Source organism: Poromitra crassiceps, assembly GCF_964638095.1.
Source record: "Poromitra crassiceps genome assembly, chromosome: 3".
Lineage (NCBI taxonomy): Eukaryota > Metazoa > Chordata > Actinopteri > Beryciformes > Melamphaidae > Poromitra > Poromitra crassiceps.
In genome coordinates, this window is record NC_139625.1 from 43,580,289 (window position 1) to 43,597,585 (window position 17,297).

General features: G+C 42.6%; 1 protein-coding gene across 1 annotated transcript in view; it reads left to right on the forward strand.

Moving 5' to 3' along the window:
* Positions 1–17,297, forward strand: part of syne2b (spectrin repeat containing, nuclear envelope 2b) — a gene marked incomplete at its 5' end in the record, with an annotated part of 121,538 nt that overhangs the window by 86,217 nt on the left and 18,024 nt on the right. The window contains one exon of the mRNA XM_083633032.1: positions 14,187–14,363. Within this exon, the coding sequence (XP_083489158.1) occupies positions 14,187–14,363 (177 nt within the window). The remainder of the gene's footprint in view (positions 1–14,186; positions 14,364–17,297) is intronic.

Sequence of the window (17,297 nt, forward strand, 5' to 3'; positions counted from 1 at the left end):
GACACCTGTCACACAGGGGTGAGACAGACGGGTAAATCTTTTGCAACTTCTGCTTAGAATAGTGAAGACGGTGAGTAACTTTAAATTGGATCAGCTGGTGTCTACTATTAACTGAGCCAAGTTGTATCACAGACAGACTCCTATCCCATATAATGTCAGACAAGTCAATGCCAAGTTCCCCCTGCCACGCTTCTCTAATCCTCTCAGTAGAGGCCGTGGTGCAGTTATCAAACAAATATACAAATCTAGAAATGAGATGCTTGGAGTGAGGACGGCTCAGCAATACATAGAAAAAAACATGTTCATTTGGGAGTGCTTCAAAGGTGCGAATCTTGGATCGAAACATAATTTCTGACTTGCAGAAATCTGAGCCAGTTTGTGCCGGGCAACCCAAACTTCCTCTTCAGCAGATCAAAGGATGTGAAATGAACATCTATGTATAGGTCTTTGATGGAAACTAGCCCCTTCTCACTCCAGGCATGGTAGTTTCTGTCTGACCATGGAGCCAAAAAAGAGTGATTGAAACAAATTGGCATATGGACAGAGACATCTGGTAGACTCAAAACACTCCTAACTTGGTTTAAAAGTTTAAGTTTAAAAGAGTTTTTCATGACAAAACTTAAGTTTCATGCTCGTTAATGTGATATCTCAGGAACGCCTTGACGGAATTTGATCTAAGGCCATGTCCACACGGAGACAGAAGCGACCTTTTTTTTTTTCGTTTCAGAAAAGTTTTCCATAAACATGGAATCGTTTCAAGAAATGTGTGTATCCACATGAAACCACTGAATACCACTGAAACCGCTGTAGAATAACAGAGAATAAGACAATCTCGTCAATAATGGCATACAACCTCTAGGGGCGCACAGTCTATAATGTGTATCTCACTGTAGCGAGCAGCTTAAACCCTTGGCTTTGCGGGGAGGTTTGCCATGTCGATGAATAAAATGATTAAACCTACAGTATACAGGCAAATGCAGAGCTGTTCAGCAGGGCTGATGGTCTCCCTGTAGCCTACAATATAGAACGTTAACTATCGGTGACGTTCCTGATATCATCCACTTCCATGATCTTTAGACATGTTGCAAACACATCCCAGCGTATTGGCCGCTCCTGCACTTCACAGCACAGGCTAAATGATGCAACATAAATATACATTATATAAACTCATGGCATAAATGTGTTTTTATTGAAAAAGTCGCATCAAGTAAGCTAAAGTCTTGTTGGAGTGGACACGAGCGGATATCACAGACATCACAGTGCAACCTGTGTTCGTCAAACCTCTCACTTCCCTATTCACGTTGTATTTACGAGGGCTATATATAGGGCAAGAGAGTATGTCGGTTACACTCAGGGTTTACATTTCATTTCATTTCATTTTGTCCAATATTAAAATATTCCAGAATTGCATGTTGTATTAAAAATAAATATAATTTCTATCTAACACGTTAAGCCTGATTTTGTTTGTGTTATTGTAAAAATGTAGCCGCCGCTAAGCCTTCTGGGAAATATCCGATGAAGAGTCAGCTGTGTGGAGCCCTGAGGATGTTGTACACGCTGTTCTCCGTGTCCTCCACTTGTTGCTGACGGTGGTAATAGAGGAGCATTATATTTTGCTGCAAGATCCCCAACAGGCTCAGTAGCTACTGCCATGATTGTTATTGTTGCTGGTGGAGAGAGGTGGGGCTATGGCGTCATCGTTTCAGGAAAGATGCGTATGGGTTGTAAACACGGAAATGCAAGGGTGGCGTCTTCAGATTTAATCACTCTGGGACCCGTTTTGAAAAATTAGCGTATACTCCCTGTAGTGGCTATCTTCAGACTTTGATTTCTTCTTTGCTTAGACTTATATTTCTATAACCACATAAAATGACGACGTGAGACTGTTTATACGCGTTAAGCAGGGTCGAAACAACACCAACCGGCAACGGTAAAATAACCGTGTTGCTCCGCCATCTCGTTTATTCACACTGACAGTTTTACAACAAAATCACTTTCTGTTCTAACTTGACAGATAATTACGGTGGCCGCAATGGGACAACTCCTCACAGTGGTCAAATATAAGTATAACCACAGAAATACTTAGCAATATTATCAAAATTAAACTGAAATATATTCCTTCAATGTAAACCAACAAGTTATGCCATAAAACAAAAAATCTAAAATTATAACTTATAAATGGCGCTTACATTCCGGCCCCTAATTGTTACTGCTGGGGCATAACAATTACATCTTTACACATTAAAGCGTCATTAAATCTCAAACTCCGAATTTATGAATTGGACTTGCATGTATTTAAATTCAAACTTAAATTCACCTCTTTAACTCTTTTAGCCGTACATTTCAAACCCCAATTTAGTTTTGCTTTAAGCACAAACATATCACACATAGACATAGCATGTCAGCATTTACTCCTCCATTTCAAGCAGCAAACATAGCTTATCTATTGGCCTTTCCAAAACACTGCTTTTAGTTTTGACAAATACACGTCTGACAAGACCATTTGAATCAGGAACAGTCCTTTCCACTTTCCCCATCAACCAAGAACCTCTTGGTGAACTCTCATCGACTATGAGAACGACATCTCCTGTTTTCAGGTTTCTCCTGGTCACTGACCACTTCTGTCTTTCTTGCAGAAGAGGCAAGTACTCTCTAGTCCAGCGCTTCCAAAAGATGTCAGACAGGTACTGAACCTGCTTCCACCTCCTTTTGGCATACAAGTCCTCCTTTTCAAACACTCCAGGTGGTAGTGCTGGCTGTTTTTTGAGAAGAAGCAAATGGTTAGGCGTGAGTGCTTCTACATCATTCGGATCATTTGACACTCTTGTTATCGGCCTGCCATTGACAATCGCTTCAACTTCACATAACAATGTCTGGAGGCGCTCATCATCCAGAGGTTGCTGTTTCAGAGTCTGGTTGATAATTCTTCTCACAGAACGAATCTGTCTCTCCCAGATGCCACCGAAATGTGAACCTGCTGGTGGGTTGAATATCCAGGTGACACCTTTCTGCATGAGCGTATCTGAGATTTTTGCATGGTTCCAACTTTTGATTGCTTCACGCATTTCTTTCTCCGCTCCCACCAGGTTCGTGCCATTATCTGACCTCATGACAGACACTTGGCCTCTCCTAGCAATAAATCTCCTGTATGCATTTATGCAGGCATCAGTTTCAAGCGAATGGGCAACTTCTATGTGGATGGCTCTAACAGTGAGACATGTGAACAATACACCATAACGCTTGACAGTGCTCCGCCCACGTTTTACCTCAAAGGGCCCAAAATAGTCTACGCCCACATTGGTGAATGGAGGCTTGTCAGGTATAAGGCGATCTTGTGGCAAGTTTGCCATTCTTTGTTCACCAGGTTTTGCTGAGATCTTCCTGCACGTTGAAACTTTGAAAGTATCTTCCTAAGAGCGGCATCTGCTTGTGGAATCCAAAATTTCTCTCTTAGTTTGGACAAAGTATAATTCCTTCCACTGTGTCCGCTTTCTTGGTGCATATGTCTGAGGATCAAAGTAGAGACATGATGCTCCTTTGGAAGGATCACAGGATGCTTAACATCTGCTGGCAATGCAGACTGGTGCAACCTTCCTCCAACCCTTAAAATCCCATTTTGCACAACAGGATCAAGCTTCAAAATGTGACTGTTTCTTTTAAGCTTGTCACCTTTCTGAAGAGACATAAGTTCATCACTGAAGCTTTGACTTTGGCAAAACTTGATGATCTCAACTTCTCCCTTTGCGATGTCTTCAACAGTGAGCAAAGATCTCTTTACAGTTGACTTAAACTTCTGCATTTGGTTTGTAACCACTTCAGTTTTCTTTTCCTGACCCCAACTATCACTTGCTTGTGATATCAGAAGTTTCCGATGTGTGCTCAGTGTTTGAAGCAGTTGTTTGAATTTCATTATCCAGGAAACTGCCTTTTTTAGACAAAACCACTCTGAATAATGACAAATGAGCTTGTTAAGTGGATTCTCTTGCACATTTGTAGCATTCACAGTCACTGTGGCTTTAACCTCAACATCATCTGTTAGTGTCTCCTTCATGTCAAGTGAAGCTGGCCAGTGTTTCTTGTCCTTTGTCAAAAACTCTGGTCCACTAATCCAGTTTTGACACTTCGTGAATGTGTCTACATTCATCCCACGGGAGGCGTGGTCAGCGGGATTCAACTCAGAGTTGACATACCTCCACTGACTTGGGTCACTGTTGTCTCTGATGAGTGACACTCTGTTAGCCACAAACGTTTTGAACCTGACATTTTCACTGGCAATGTACCTTAGAACAGTAGTACTGTCAGACCAAAACACAGACTCTTCCAGTGGCATTTGCAGCTCCTTTCTCATGAGTCGGTCCATCTTCACTGCGACTGCAGCTGCTGTTAATTCCAGTCTCGGAATTGTTGTTTGTTTCAATGGCAGCACTCTGGACTTGCCGATGATGAATGAACAGTGAGTTTCTTCTCTTTCATTTGTGATGCGTAGATAGGTAACGACACCATATCCCTTTTCACTCGCATCAGCGAAGTTGTGTAGTTGCGCAGATGTGATTTTTCCAAAACCAGTTGGTTTCAAACATCTATTCACTGTGAAACCATGAAGCTTTGGGAGATCAGAAAGCCACATCTGTGTTCTTTGAGCCAGCTCAGCAGGAATTTCCTCATCCCAGGAGACTTTCCTGCCACATAGCTCCTGCAGGATGCCTTTTGCTGGCAAGATAACAGGTGACAAAAACCCCAGAGGGTCATATATAGCACTCACATAGGAGAGAATGCCCCGTCTTGTCTGTGGTACCTGTTTTGCATTTATCCTGACCTTGAAAACATCTGACTCTGTACACCAGTTCACTCCTAGAACTCTCTCATCAGGTAATGCGTCATGACTTAGATCCAAATCTTTAACCTGCTTTGCCCTTTCTGTTTCAGGAATGGAGGCAAGGATGGCTCTGCTATTACTCATCCACTTGGTTAGATGGAATCCTCCACTCTCACACAGCGATGTCAAGTCCCTGACCATATCAATTGCTTGTGTTTCATTTGACACAGATAAAAGGCAATCATCTACATAAAAATGGTTAATAATTGCTTTGACTGCAGCAGGTGACATTGTGTCTTTAGCATCTTCAGCTGTCTTCTTAAGCGCATAGTTGGCACAGCTGGGGGAGGAAGTTGCCCCAAACAAATGCACAACCATCTTATATTCTTGTAGAGGTTCACTCAAGTTTCCATCTGGCCACCAGAGGAATCGCAGAAGATCACTGTCCTCTGGTGGTACTCTTACTTGGTGATACATAGCTTCTATGTCTGACATTAAGGCAATATGGTCATGTCTGAATCTTGTTAACACACCAATGAGTGTGTTCGTTAAATCTGGACCTTGCAAAAGTTCTCCATTCAGTGACTTTCCCTGATATGAAGCTGCACAGTCAAAGACTACGCGCAGTTTTCCCTTTTGGGGATGGTACACCCCGTGGTGAGGTATGTACCACACTCTCTCATTTTCAGACACAGCATTTTCATTTGACACTTTAACCGCATAACCTTTACTCACCAAGTCAGCCATGAAGCTTTGATATTCTCTGTGAAACTCCTCATTTTTGACAAGTCTCTTTTTCAGGTTGTTTGCTCGCTGTACAGCTACACTGTAGTTGTTGGGCATTTTGACAGATTCGTTTCTCAAGGGAAGACCTATGTAGTAGTGTCCATCAACCTTTTTAACTGTCTCATTAACACAGTCCATGAACTGAATGTCTTCTCTTGACATTTCCTGTTTTTCGTCACTGGCTTTCTCTGGAAAATCGTGGTTGAACTGTTGCACCAGCAGATTCTCCACACTGGCAATAGAAATGCGGTTCACACATACACTAAGTCCACTTTCAGATGGAGTAGTGCAACAGTCTCTCCTGAGAGGCCCATTGATGACCCAACCTAGAGCTGTTCTAACTGCATATGGACCGGCATCCTCACTGTGGATAACCTCCCACGGTTCCATAGCCTTGTGAACATCACATCCTATTAAAAGTCCAATGTCTGCATCTATGTGTGGCAACTCGATCCCGTGCAGGTGTGGCCACCTTTCCAAATCTTCCTGTACTGGAATGTTCTCAATTGACACTGGAATGTCTTTGTTGGTGTAAATCCCAGGCAAATAAATATACATGTTCTCTTTCAAACCACATACTTCTAATCCTGTGATATAGTGGCTTTGCTCCAACTTTTCTTGGCCCATTGTACGAAGCAGGATTTGAGTTTTCTTGCCTTCAATGTTTAGCTGTTTCATCAGCTTCTCAGAGCAGAATGTAGACTGGCTTCCATTATCCATGAACGCATAAGTCTCTATTATCTTGTTGCTTTTCTTTAATTTGACACACACAGGCACAATAGACAAGACACGATTGTCTATTCCGGCCCCGGTCGCTCCACAAGTTCCACCTGAAACGTGTGTTGACTCACTGGATGTAGTGCTTTCAGTGGCTTTTCTTTGACTGGTCTCAGCTGCAACATTTTCTTCTTCTTTTGCAAAATGAAGCAGGCTCGGGTGTTTCTTCACGCAGTATTCACATGAGGCTCTTTTCTTACAATCTTTACTCATTTGTCCTGGTGTCAAGCATGAAAAACACAGACCTTTTCCTTTAAGAAATTCTAGCCTTTCCTTATAAGGCTGACTTCTGATTTTTTGACATTCTGCCAATGTATGTTGTTTTTCACAGTATGTACATGGCTTCTGGTATGCGTTGATGGCGTGATGATAAGAAGAGTTTTTACCCTTTTCAGATGAGTCTTCATTTGCAGCTGGTGATGCACTTGTGGCAAATGTACTCCCCTTTGGCCTAGATGGTCTTGTCATTTTCACATTTGCTTGAAGTTTTCCTTTATCTTCTGCATCTTTTATGTTGCCGAACACAGGATCTGCAGCTATTTTAGCTTGTCTGTTTATGAATCTGACTAGATCTGAAAAGTTTGCTCTCATACCACGTATTTCTTGAATGTCAAAAGCAGACACTCTCCACTTTTCTCTAATCTTATATGGTAACTTGGAGACAATTACTCTGAGATTAGTGGGATGCTCCATTTCTTGAAGCTGGTTAACATCTTGCATTGCATTATTGCAACCAGTGAGAAACAAGGAATAACTATGAAGAGCTTTAGCATCGTCTGGTTTAATTTGTGGCCAGCTGAATGCTCTATTCATGTAGGCATCTGCAATTTTCAGTTCGTTACCATAATGATAAACTAGCAATTTCCTTGCCTCAATGTAGCCGTGAAGTGGACTCATGTGCTGGCAACTTCTGACTAAGTCTCTAGGTTCACCTCTGGTAAACTGTTCAAGGTAATATAACCTGTCACTGTCACTATCAGTTTTGTCATGAATAGTATGATCAAAGGCTCTTAGAAATGATTTAAAGTCAAGTGGATCCCCACTGAAAACTGGAACATCTCTTTGAGGCAGATGTGACAGTCTCTGTTGCTTGACTAACATCTCTGTGATGTCATTTTGTTTTAGCATCACCTCACACAGGTTTACTGGGTTATGACTATCAGTTGGTTGTATGTCACTTTTTTGTTTTACTTGATACTTTTTGACCTTTGACTGTTCAGTGTTATCATAACTTACTTCTGGCACCTGACCACCTAGATGTGGATCCACAAAATTTGCCTCAGGATAGCCCTCTTGCTCATGGCTCTTCAACACTTCTATTTTGGCTGTGGACGCAGCAATAGCTGTCTCGATTTCAAGCTTATCCTTTTTTGCCTTTAACTTGCACTCCTCCATGTCCAATTCCTCTCTCTGTTTCAAGGATGCTGCACGTGCAAGTAAGGCGGCATGTTCTGCTTGTTCCTTCTGTCGTGTAGACGTTATTGATGAGGCTTTTGAAGCTCTTGAAGATCTCGATGAGTGGGTACCTGATGATCTGCTGCTTTTGCGACTAGATGCCTTGTTTGCTGGCATATCAGTCACAGATACACTGACGTATGGCTGCACCTTGTCATGCTCTCGTTGCCTTGTAGCAGTTATCCATTTCTCGACATCTATCATGAAACTGGCGAGGTCTTCCATTTTTGGATTAAACCAGAGCGTTTGATCTGCTGTCTGTTCATCTTCAGGCAACAGCAACAGAACATTGTCATTTTCATTCACAAATTCCTGTCGTAGTTTTGAGCATTCATTTAAATGTTCATCAACAGTATCTGGATTCTCCTTATTTTTAATTAATCCATCGATCTTAATCATTTTTAAATGCAACTGTGAGAACTTGGACTTTCTTGCCTTTATTCGCCTGCTCACTTGTTCTTCCAGACCTTTTTCCGTTGGCTTTGGCACCCTCTTATGGCGCGTGTGGCTACTGCAGCTCTTGGATCTTTGCCTCGTGCTTTTTTCCTCCATGTTGTCGTTGGTTACTTAACGTTACTCAGCTTCTTGTTCAACGTGAAAAGAATGGTCTATGACACAAAGCGCAGCTGGCTTTCTTCATGAATGTCATCTTCTTCAGACCAAAACATCGTTGTTGGCTCCGTTTTACAAGGTGAGACTGACGTTACTTTTCTTTCATTCAGAGTCATGCTTGCGTTCTTGCGACGTCATGGCGAGCAGTAGTCTCCCCCGTGAGCTGGTTATTTTACTAATGTAGTGGCTATCTTCAGACTTTGATTTCTTCTTTGCTTAGACTTATATTTCTATAACCACATAAAATGACGACGTGAGACTGTTTATACGCGTTAAGCAGGGTCGAAACAACACCAACCGGCAACGGTAAAATAACCGTGTTGCTCCGCCGTCTCGTTTATTCACACTGACAGTTTTACAACAAAATCACTTTCTGTTCTAACTTGACAGATAATTACGGTGGCCGCAATGGGACAACTCCTCACAGTGGTCAAATATAAGTATAACCACATAAATACTTAGCAATATTATCAAAATTAAACTGAAATATATTCCTTCAATGTAAACCAACAAGTTATGCCATAAAACAAAAAATCTAAAATTATAACTTATAAATGGCGCTTACACTCCCAGAACGTATACTCCCAGAACGTATAGTCCCAGAACGCGGTTCCATCTGGACGAAACGTCTATATGACAAAAAACTTTAGCGGATACACCTAAACTCGTCTCCGTGTGGACATGGCCTAATTCGCCTCAAATGTCCTCTTGTACTCAAGGATGAACTGATTGCATTTTGGTGGTCAAGGTCACTGTGACCTCACGAATGCCATTTTCAAGCTCGGTAATGCCTTATCTCAGTAACACCTTGACGGAATTTCTTCATTTGGCTCAAACGTCAAAGTCTGCTCAGACATGGATATGTCGACTGCTCATTTGTTGGCGGAGGCATATATCCGTGGTGCGGTCATTCTAGTTATGTGCTTATGTTGCCCCCCACTGTAAAACCGTATGTCTTCTTGACTGAATACATCACCTGGATTAAATATGTGAAATCAATGTTTTCACATAGGATCACCTGGTCAGTCTACTCCAGAGATGATCGCAGGAGTTCCCAGTGTTTCTGTAGTCAATGTGTGGATGTGTGCATGTGCATTGTGTTTTTTTTGTGTGTATAAGGCATCTCGAGCGTGTAGTGCGCTCGATTCATAGGTTCGGCGCTGCGCGGCCTGCAGCTCACTGAGGTGGCCCTGCAGCTTGCATATGCAGCTTGACCACTGTGCGGGCTCACTTGCTCCCTCGCCCGCCCTGCAGCTCTCCCGCTGTGCGGGCTCTGTCAGAAGACAGATAGCTGTTGCCCAGAAAGACGCCAGGCACTTCACTGAGTTTTGTCACATTTTCAATGTGGGTAATTGAGACAAAGAAGATACAGGTGAGGGACATCATAGCCATGGATGAAACTGCGGTGTGGTTTGACATGGTCGGCTCAACTACAGTGCCTGGAGCTAGATATTGATGAGAAGGGGGAAACGGCAGCAGAAAAAAACTCTATACTCACAATTCTCAAACGAATTATTGAACTACACCTGTTGGATTTAGTGTAAAAAATCTGCAGAAACTAATTGAAAAAGCTCAGAAAGAAAATGTGTTGCTGGTGAACGAATTTCCACTTTAAAGTGCGCATCACTCAGCCGCGCCGTAATTACGCACTTCTCGCATTCACTGTAGTTGAGCTTACACTACTGAAAAACACACACCAAATAACCGGTGGCACGGTCAAACGAGATCTCTATACTGTGTTTTTTTATCCAAGAAATATTCATACTGGTTTTAAATAAACTTGTTTTAAATAAACATTGATAATATTTCCACTCTTTGCTGAGCAAGAATTTTGTGCAAAAACAATGAAACGCAGGTCCCAAATTGCTGCAGGTCCCATATATCCCATATACAGGTGCAGCTCAAAAAATTATAATATCGTGAAAAAGTGCAATATTTTTTGTCACTCATTTCAGAAAGTGAAACTCATATATTATACAGATTAATTACACATAGAGTGAATTATTTCAAGCCTTTATTTCTTGTAATTTTGATGATTATGGCTTACATAATGAAAACCCTAAATCAGTGTCTGAGAAAATTAGAATATTGTGAAAAAGTGTGAAAAAGTTCAAAATTGGAAACTCATGGTGTCACACCCTAATCAGCTATTTTACTCAAACCACCTGCAAAGGTTTCCTGACCCTTTAAATGGTCAGTCTGGTTCAGTAGGCTACACAATCATGGGGAAGACTGCTGACTTGACAGTTGTCCAGAAGACAGTCATTGACACCCTCCACAAGGAGGGTAAGCCACAAAAGGTCATTGCTAAAGAAGCTGGTTGTTCACGGAGTGCTGTATCCAAGCATATTCATAGAAAGTTGAGTGGAAGGAAAAAGTGTGGTAGGAAAAGGTGCACAAGTAACAGGGATAACCGCAGCCTTGAGAGGATCGTCAAGCAAAATCCATTCAAGAATGTGGGGGAGCATCACAAGGAGTGGACTGAGACTGGAGTCAGCGCATCAAGAGCCACTACTCACAGACGAATCCAGCACATGGGCTACAAATGTCGCATTCCTCGTGTCAAGCCACTCCTGAACCAGAGACAACGTCAGAAGCGTCTTACCTGGGCTAAGGAGAAAAAGAACTGGACTGTTGCTCAGTGGTCCAAAGTCCTCTTTTCAGATGAAAGTAAATTTTGCATTTCATTTGGAAATCAAGGTCCCAGAGTCTGGAGGAAGAGTGGAGAGGCACACAATCCACGTTGTTGAAGTCCAGTGTGAAGTTTCCACAGTCAGTGATGATTTGGGGTGCCATGTCATCTGCTGGTGTTGGTCCACTGTGTTTTCTGAAGTCCACAGTCAATGCAGCCATCTACCAGGACATTTTAGAGCACTTCATGCTTCCTTCTGCTGACAAGCTTTATGGAGATGCTGATTTCATTTTCCAGCAGGACTTGGCCCCTGCCCACACTGCCAAAAGTACCAAAAGCTGGTTCAATGACCATGGTATTACTGTGCTTGATTGCCAGGAAAATCGCCTGACCTGAACCCCATCGAGAATCTATGGGGTATTGTCAAGAGGAAGATGAAAGACACCAGACCCAACAATGCAGATGACCTGAAGGCCGCTATCAAAGCAACCTGGGCTTCCATTACACCTCAGCAGTGCCACAGGCTGATTGCCTCCATGCCACGCCGCATTGATGCAGTAATTCATGCAAAAGGAGGCCCAACCAAGTATTGAGTGCATGGAAATGAACTTTTTTTTGTTTGTTTTATTTTATTGATTTATTGATGTAATATTCTAATTTTCTGAGACACTGATTTAGGGTTTTCATTATATGTAGGGCATAATCATCAAAATTACAAGAAATAAAGGCTTGAAATATTTCACTCTATGTGTAATTAATCTGTATAATATATGAGTTTCACTTTCTGAAATGAGTGACAAAAAATATTGCACTTTTTCACGATATTATAATTTTTTGAGCTGCACCTGTATTTATTCGGTTGTTAAGACTGACGACAGATGGTCACCTCCGGGGTCAAACGGCACCGCTCCTCATTCGCCTCATTCAAAACAACTATGGCGGATCCCGTGAATCTTTTAGATATCTTTTTATAAATAATTTTCTAACCTAATATAACTTTTTATAGATAATCTGTTTAGACTTGCCGCCAAACGTTGTTTTTGTACGTGCTTTCTCCGAATTGTAACGTACCTTATTAACTGCAGCCATTTCCTCATCTCTTTCTCATCACAAATAAAGCGGTAGAATGACAGTTGAATAAAAAAAAATTGTCTCGGATCTATTCCAACAATGAGGGACACAGCACTGCGGTATATTGACAACGCAGAGCGGCTTCTCGGCTTGGCGCTTGGACCCGGAAGTAGTATTGTTGGGAGGTCATACGTCACAGCTTAACAACCGAATACAGTAATATAACCTCATTAGCAGGGGCAAGATGTCTATCTGCATAAATCATAGACCAGACAAAGTAAAAAGTATCACATTTTTAAATTGAAAATGTGTAGGAGCCCTGTAGCATCTATGCAGATGTTTCTTTCATACCAGTGTCTCTGCCTATTAGAGATGCGCGGATGAGCTTTTATGGCATCCTAATCTGCGTGTATGCATGAACCGTCCGCCCGCCATAAATCTGCGCAAATTATTTCATACTATTTATGCTATAAACGCTATAAAACGCTATAAAAGGAGCGAACTTACGGTTTCTGCTGCCGTTGGTGCGATCGCTGCAGTCCAAGACTCCAAATAAACTTCCATGGTGTATTATGTCCAGTCCACCACTTGCCCTCATGTAGCTTACTCGGCTAACGCTATAGCTTTAAGTTTAGTTTACTTGATTGCCTCATTGTATGGGAAAATACGAACACGTCTTCTCTTCAAACACGTCTTCAGCGGAGACTCCTTTTTGAGGGTGACATCATTGACCATATATGGACGAAAAGTGTAGCCTTGCGACCTAGCACATGGCTATTGTTGTGTTTACGGCCGTGGGTCCTTTGGGGGATCTACAATAGGCGACTAAGAATGTGCCTGATGAAAAATGTAGGTTAAAATACGTTCATAGACTAGAGAACGTAATTAATATTATTTTTCCTCATTAACTCATTGAGTGCCAATGACGACAATCGTCGTCAATTGCTTTAGTGACGTAGAGTGCCAATGACGACGATTGTCGTCAATTGCGTTTTTTGACGGTGGGACGTGGATCAAAGCCTAATATATCTCCTGTAAAATTTTGGGGCATGTTGAATGTGTGTAACCTATTTTACCGACCCATTAGGTGGCGACAGTGCTCTCCAGATTAGAGGAAGGTCCGAAAACAGCAGGAAAAAACGCCTGTGATCAAAGAGAAACCGCTCATGCTGCAGCCAGAGCCATATAGATGGCTCTGACTTGCAGCTGATGTTGGCTGCAAACAGCAGTCAATCCGCGCACACAACTGAGCCCCTCTGCCTCTGTCTGTCTTTCTGCATAGTTTCTTCACACGATTAGCCGCCAGAAAGGCAGCACCCGACGCTGAAGGGCCAAACCTTTCCCTGCAGTCCGGTTTGGCATTTCCTTGTCGCGCTGGGAGCCGGCGCAAAAAAACGGAGCGCTCCGAAAATAGACTGGGTGCGTGTTAGGCTGTGTGTTAGTGTGGGGAGGAGTTTGCAGCTGAGGGGGGGAGAGGGGGGTGGGGCACGCAGGCACCACACAACTACACCATGTCACTACATCAGAAAATATTATCTTCAGACTCAGTGAATGTGCTTGAAATGCTGCATTTCACAAAAGGCGGAATAACTCAGCTTCTAATTTGAAAAGTGTCTTTTTGCTCAAAACAGCCTATCTTCTCCGGCTCATAACTAAAGAACGGAAAATGGGATCAATAAACTTTTTTTTGCAGATGATAGAAGAGAGTCTCATCGTTCTTTGTGCATGTTCGGTGTTTACATAGTAATATCACACAATATTCTGTGGGCCTCGAGAAATCACTGAAAACGCTCTGAAACTCTGGCACTGGGAGCGTCCGTTCTCCAAAAGTGGCTGGCACTCAATGAGTTAATGATACATCGTTTCAACCACCCGCAACCCATCCGCTATTAATCTGAATGTTTATTTTTATGATCTGGCCCGCCCGCGGGGCGGGATATCCGCGGTCAGTGTGGTTATAACTGCAGCCCGCGCATCACTACTGCCTATGTTCCTATGTACTCTCTTCCCATAATGTATGTCTATTTGTGTGTGCAGCGTGTGTGGGATGAGCTGGACGGGTGGCACTCCTGTGTGGCAGCTCTGGAGGTGGAGATGCAGGACCTGGAGCAGCCAGAAGAGGCGCTGCTGCTCAGCGAGCGGCTGGCCGACGTGCAGCAGCTGCACTCCCAGCTGGCCAAACAGGCGGAGCAGAGGACCGGCATCCTCAGCAAGGTCAGAACAACTACAACTCCCAGCAGCCCCTGTTTTCGTTGCTGCTACAGGCACCTCCTAATATCACCGTGTTGGTGTCGTTCCTGGATCAACATTTGTTCCTAGTACGGCCCGGGAAAACCACGCCCCCAAACTAATTTGATTGGTCGCCGCAATTGCTTCTTCCTCAAAACGTGCGGCAAGGGAAAATAATGTGGTTAAGATAGGGATGGCACGATACCACTTTTTCCATATCCGATCCGATGCCGATACCACAATCTTGAGTGTCTGCCGATACCGATATCAATCCGATCCGATCTTTTTCCCTCGCTTATACAACTAAGCTGTTAATAATACATTTACCAATGCACTTTGCTTAACGCAGCCATCTAAACAGCATGTTCAATCTGTGGAACAATATTCCTTAAATGAAAGGCTATAGCCCAGAACATAGACTCAGTAATGCACTAATGCTGCTGCTTCTTTTTAAGCCATTCAAGATTCAAGATTCAAGATTTTTATTGTCACTCCGTAGTACAAGTATCACGTGTGAAATTCTTGGGCTGTAGGCTCCGTTACAACATAGTGCAAAAAATAAAAGATATATAAATAAAAAACTAGAGGCAACAAGCAATAAAGCAGTAAGACACGCCACAGACAGTGGCGTGTTCACTGCCCATAGTGCAAATGGCATGAACATACTTTAAACATAATTAAACATAATAACATTCTGTTAGGTGCAAATAGCGTATACCTATTGAACATTAGTCATACATAATGGTAGCATCTACAGTGCGGTACAGTACGGCTACTACACTATTTGTATATGTTAAGGAGTCTCGTGGCCTGTGAGAAGAAACTGTCCCTCAAGCGATTTGTGCGTGCTCTTGGGACCCTGTATCTCCTCCCTGAGGGTAGCAGGGAGAACAGACTGTTGTGGGGGTGGTTTGTGTCTTTGATGATCTTCAGGGACCTCCTGAGGCACCGCTGGTTGTACAGATCTTGCAGTTTTGGCAGCTCACATCCTGTTACGCGCCTCACCCTTCTTAGCGCCCTGCGGTCCATGGTGGTGCAGTTCCCGTACCAGGTGGTAGGGCATTCACAGACTAGTCGACTAGTCGACTAGTCGACTAGTAAAACCACTAGTCGACACTGTGCTTAGTAGTCGACTAGTCGTTTTAGCAAAAAAAAAAAAAATTTTTTTTTTTTTTTTTTTTTTTATATCTTTAAGAAAGAACATACATGGACTATCATATCCCATATCCCCCACAAAGAACATCAAAACACAACAAAACAAAACAAGAAAACTGCATAAAATACACAATAATCCAAGAACAAACAAGACTATTGGAAAACAACCAAACAAAAACAATGCATTCAAAGTAAATACATAGATCTTGCCCTGTTGGCAGCTACTGTAGGAAATGCATAGCTTTAAATTGGAAAGCATCCAATCCCCCAGCTGTAGTTCACTGGTGGAATGAACTCTCAAGCTACCATACGTTGGATAACATTTACTACAAGAAATTTACTACAAGAATCAGATTCTTAGACATCCCCAAAATATGGCAACCACATACAGAGTTTGACTTTAAGAACTTTTTACCCCAGTGTCATTAGGCTTATCAGGATAGGAGCTGAATGCATTGTTTTTGTTTGGTTGTTTGTCCAATAGTCTTGTTTGTTCTTGGATTATTGTGTATCTTATGCAGTTTTCTTGTTTTGTTTTGTTGTGTTTTGATGTTCTTTGTGGGGGATATGGGATATGATAGTCCATGTATGTCGTGTAAATACCTCATGTTCTTTCTTAAAGATTAAAAAAAAAAAAAAAAAAAAAAAAAAAATTATTAACACATTGAATGCCAGCCATGTTTTCATTCCTGTAGGTAAGTTGTGCCAGGGGTGTTTTTGACGATTCTGGCTCATTTTAGAACAGCCGAGGATTCTTTTCTGTTAAGAATTCATGAACATCAATCATCTAAAAATAACTAATAGAATGTGTGCTTTCTCTGTCTAAAAGAGTTAGTTTGCAGAGTTAGTAGTTATGTAGATATTAGCCGTTGAGTACAGCATGGTTTCAGCGTCTGGAAATTTATTCAGAGATAAATGGCTTTTTGTGAAACAGTCACTTTAACCATTCATTTTTGGCATCAGTAAGACCGTCAGACATTCTAAACAATAGTTTTGAACAGTAATTTCCTCCATAACAACAGGAAACACCCCTCTCATTCAAACTCCTCCCTCCGTGTGTCTTCTCCTCCTTCCTCCTGGCTTCAGCGGGCGTGTCAGAAGCGCGTTGTGCTGCCTGCCTGTCTGTCTGCGTGCCTGCCTGCCTGCTTGCCTGTCGGGCAAGACGAGTCTGAAATGGATTACTGTAATCGCGTCGCCATTTCCTTGAATGGCTTGCTTCCGCGGTGTGTGTGTGTGTGTGTGTGTGTGTGTGTGTGTGTGTGTGTGTGTGTGTGTGTGTGTGTGTGTGTTCGCGCGTTGCTGCGCGGCTCTGGGGGGAAGGGATCTCTGTCCGTTCTGTGTGCCGCGGGAGGCGGCTGCTTTTGTGGCTTTTGGGTCCCGTGGCTGTGACTTCTCTCGGTCTCTGTCGCCACTTAGTGGTCGGTAAAATAGATTACACACATGCTCTTGCTCCAAATAGTTAACTCGAAGATGTAAAAGGGGTTGATTGATGTCCCACTGTCAAAAAAAAAAAATCTTTATGTAAGACGAGTTAGTCCGTCCTTGGCACTTAAGCGTTGGATTATGTAAGACGAGTTAGGTCGTCTATGGCACTTAATGAGTTAAAAATAAATTAAAAACGGTTAGTCGACTAGTCGACTACCTTTAGGGACGACTAGTCGACTAGTAAAATTCACTAGTCGTGAATGCCCTACCAGGTGGTGAAGCAGCCAGTCAGAAGTCCCTGAGGATTTTTGGCCTCAGCCCGAATTTCTTCAGGCACCT